Source organism: Electrona antarctica (assembly GCF_951216825.1).
Source record: "Electrona antarctica genome assembly, contig: scaffold_196, whole genome shotgun sequence".
Lineage (NCBI taxonomy): Eukaryota > Metazoa > Chordata > Actinopteri > Myctophiformes > Myctophidae > Electrona > Electrona antarctica.
The window spans coordinates 255,700-259,986 of NW_027637154.1; the positions used below are offsets into that span (position 1 = coordinate 255,700).

At 42.5% G+C, this 4,287-nt stretch overlaps 1 protein-coding gene across 1 annotated transcript in view; it reads left to right on the forward strand.

Annotated features, from left to right (window-relative positions):
- LOC306919113 (AP-2 complex subunit mu-A-like) overlaps positions 1–3,081 on the forward strand; it is a gene marked incomplete at its 3' end in the record, with an annotated part of 22,003 nt that extends 18,922 nt beyond the window's left edge. The window contains exon 5 of the mRNA XM_079531947.1: positions 2,969–3,081. Within this exon, the coding sequence (XP_079388073.1) occupies positions 2,969–3,081 (113 nt within the window). The remainder of the gene's footprint in view (positions 1–2,968) is intronic.
- Positions 3,082–4,287: the final 1,206 nt, after the last annotated feature.

The following is a 4,287-nucleotide window of genomic DNA, read 5'->3' on the forward strand; positions in this document are numbered from 1 at the left end:
ATCGGTCCACATGATCTCTATAGTCATGTGATCAAGACGAGTCTTCAGGAGTGGCCCGTTTCGTTCAAAATGCTGCACAAGTCCGGCTCATCCAGAATTCTATCCTCAGAGATGCTATGAGTGATCTGGCTCTGCATTTCCTCAACAAAATGAAGAAAATTGTTGCAAAAAACGAAAACAAAAAAACATGTTTATATTACTCCTAAACATTTTGCCAAACATCTCACACAGTCCTATCCTCACACAGTCCTATCCTCCTGGTGGAGACCTGTGCCCAGAAGGGCACTTTTTCTAGTTGATCTTGTTTTGATTGTTTAAACATGATGTCATGGAACGCTATGCTCCATAACAGGCTTGATACGACCAAAGCTTATTGATACTGGGTACTGGATAAGCTTAGCTTATTGATACCGGGTACTGGATAAGCTTAGCTTATTGATACCGGGTACTGGATAAGCTTAGCTTATTGATACCGGGTACTGGATAAGCTTAGCTTATTGATACTCGGTACTGGATAAGCTTAGCTTATTGATACCGGGTACTGGATAAGCTTAGCTTATTGATACCGGGTACTGGATAAGCTTAGCTTATTGATACCGGGTACTGGATAAGCTTAGCTTATTGATACCGGGTACTGGATAAGCTTAGCTTATTGATACTGGGTACTGGATAAGCTTAGCTTATTGATACCGGGTACTGGATAAGCTTAGCTTATTGATACCGGGTACTGGATAAGCTTAGCTTATTGATACTCGGTACTGGATAAGCTTAGCTTATTGATACTGGGTACTGGATAAGCTTAGCTTATTGATACCGGGTACTGGATAAGCTTAGCTTATTGATACCGGGTACTGGATAAGCTTAGCTTATTGATACCGGGTACTGGATAAGCTTAGCTTATTGATACCGGGTACTGGATAAGCTTAGCTTATTGATACCGGGTACTGGATAAGCTTAGCTTATTGATACCGGGTACTGGATAAGCTTAGCTTATTGATACCGGGTACTGGATAAGCTTAGCTTATTGATACCGGGTACTGGATAAGCTTAGCTTATTGATACCGGGTACTGGATAAGCTTAGCTTATTGATACTCTGTACTGGATAAGCTTAGCTTATTGATACTGGGTACTGGATAAGCTTAGCTTATTGATACTGGGTACTGGATAAGCTTAGCTTATTGATACTGGGTACTGGATAAGCTTAGCTTATTGATACTGGGTACTGGATAAGCTTAGCTTATTGATACTGGGTACTGGATAAGCTTAGCTTATTGATACTGGGTACTGGATAAGCTTAGCTTATTGATACTGGGTACTGGATAAGCTTAGCTTATTGATACTGGGTACTGGATAAGCTTAGCTTATTGATACTGGGTACTGGATAAGCTTAGCTTATTGATACTGGGTACTGGATAAGCTTAGCTTATTGATACCGGGTACTCGATAACCCCAAAGCTTATTGATACCGGGTACTGGATAAGCTTAGCTTATTGATACCGGGTACTGGATAAGCTTAGCTTATTGATACCGGGTACTGGATAAGCTTAGCTTATTGATACCGGGTACTGGATAAGCTTAGCTTATTGATACCGGGTACTGGATAAGCTTAGCTTATTGATACCGGGTACTGGATAAGCTTAGCTTATTGATACCGGGTACTGGATAAGCTTAGCTTATTGATACCGGGTACTGGATAAGCTTAGCTTATTGATACCGGGTACTGGATAAGCTTAGCTTATTGATACCGGGTACTGGATAAGCTTAGCTTATTGATACCGGGTACTGGATAAGCTTAGCTTATTGATACCGGGTACTGGATAAGCTTAGCTTATTGATACCGGGTACTCGATAACCCCAAAGCTTATTGATACCGGGTACTGGATAAGCTTAGCTTATTGATACCGGGTACTGGATAAGCTTAGCTTATTGATACCGGGTACTGGATAAGCTTAGCTTATTGATACCGGGTACTCGATAAGCTTAGCTTATTGATACTGGGTACTCGATAACCCCAAACCTTATTGATACCGGGTACTCGATAACCCCAAACCTTATTGATACCGGGTACTGGATAAGCTTAGCTTATTGATACTGGGTACTCGATAACCCCAAACCTTATTGATACCGGGTACTGGATAAGCTTAGCTTATTGATACCGGGTACTGGATAAGCTTAGCTTATTGATACCGGGTACTGGATAAGCTTAGCTTATTGATACCGGGTACTGGATAAGCTTAGCTTATTGATACCGGGTACTGGATAAGCTTAGCTTATTGATACCGGGTACTGGATAAGCTTAGCTTATTGATACCGGGTACTGGATAAGCTTAGCTTATTGATACTGGGTACTCGATAAGCTTAGCTTATTGATACTGGGTACTCAATAACCCCAAAGCTTATTGATACCGGGTACTGGATAAGCTTAGCTTATTGATACCGGGTACTGGATAAGCTTAGCTTATTGATACTGGGTACTCGATAAGCTTAGCTTATTGATACCGGGTACTGGATAAGCTTAGCTTATTGATACCGGGTACTGGATAAGCTTAGCTTATTGATACTGGGTACTCGATAAGCTTAGCTTATTGATACCGGGTACTGGATAAGCTTAGTTTATTGATACCGGGTACTGGATAAGCTTAGCTTATTGATACCGGGTACTGGATAAGCTTAGCTTATTGATACTGGGTACTGGATAAGCTTAGTTTATTGATACCGGGTACTGGATAAGCTTAGCTTATTGATACCGGGTACTGGATAAGCTTATCTTATTGATACCGGGTACTCGATAACCCCAAAGCTTATCGGTACTATGTAATATTAATAATAATGATGTATGATCATCATATGTTTAGTTTATTTATGTATTTTTGTATTTTATTTATGTGTGTGCGTGTGTGTGTGTGTGTGTGTGCGTGCGTGTGTGTGTGCGTGCGTGCGTGCATGCGTGTGTGCGTGCGTGTGCAGAGATCCTGGATTTTGGATATCCTCAGAACTCAGAAACCGGAGCTCTGAAGACCTTCATCACCCAGCAGGGAATCAAAGGACAGGTCAGCAACCACATGACCTTTGACCTTTAATGTTTAACTACAGATCAGCAACCATATGACCTTTAATGTTTAACTACAGATCAGCAACCATATGACCTTTAATGTTTAACTACAGATCAGCAACCATATGACCTTTAATGTTTAACTACAGTTCAGCAACCATATGACCTTTAATGTTTAACTACAGTTCAGCAACCATATGACCTTTAATGTTTAACTACAGTTCAGCAACCATATGACCTTTAATGTTTAACTACAGTTCAGCAACCATATGACCTTTAATGTTTAACTACAGTTCAGCAACCATATGACCTTTAATGTTTAACTACAGTTCAGCAACCATATGACCTTTAATGTTTAACTACAGGTCAACCATATGACCTTTGACCTTTAACTACAGGTCAACCATGTGACCACAGACCAATCAGAAGCCACTGGTCAATTTTACCCGTTTCCATGTCCCTACCTTGGACTTGGAGATCAGAGCTTTTCACAGATTGGACTTGGAGATCAGAGCTTTTCACAGATTGGACTTGGAGATCAGAGCTTTTCACAGATTTGAAGAACTAAACAAACAAACATCGCTATCGGCTAAATTGTTATTTTTAACATCGTGTCAGTCAAGAATTTCCATCCCTAATTAATTTAAATCTTATTTTATGAAATATTTAACACTTTCCCTCCTTTCCTCCTACGACACGCCCCCTGGCCCTGTGGACACGCCCCCTGGCCCTGTGGACACGCCCCCTGGCCCTGTGGACACGCCCTGTGGACACGCCCCTTGGTCATGTGGACACGCCCCCTGACCACGTGGACACGCCCCTAACCGTGTGGACACGCCCCCATGCAGCATCAGGTATCAACAAAGACACACCAGATGTCTGTCTGTCTGTCTGTCTGTCTGTCTGTCTGTCTGTCTGTCTGTCTGTCTGTCTGTCTGTCTGTCGTGTCTGTCTGTCTGTCGTCTGTCTGTCGTGTCTGTCTGTCTGTCTGTCGTCTGTCTGTCGTGTCTGTCTGTCTGTCTGTCGTGTCTGTCGTGTCTGTCGTGTCTGTCGTGTCTGTCGTGTCTGTCTGTCTGTCGTCTGTCTGTCTGTCGTGTGTCGTGTCTGTCGTGTCTGTCTGTCTGTCTGTCTGTCGTATACTCTCAATGTCTCTCCCCTCAGACTAAAGAGGAACAGTCCCAGATCACCAGTCAGGTGACCGGTCAGATCGGGTGGCTCTCTCTCTCTCTCTCTC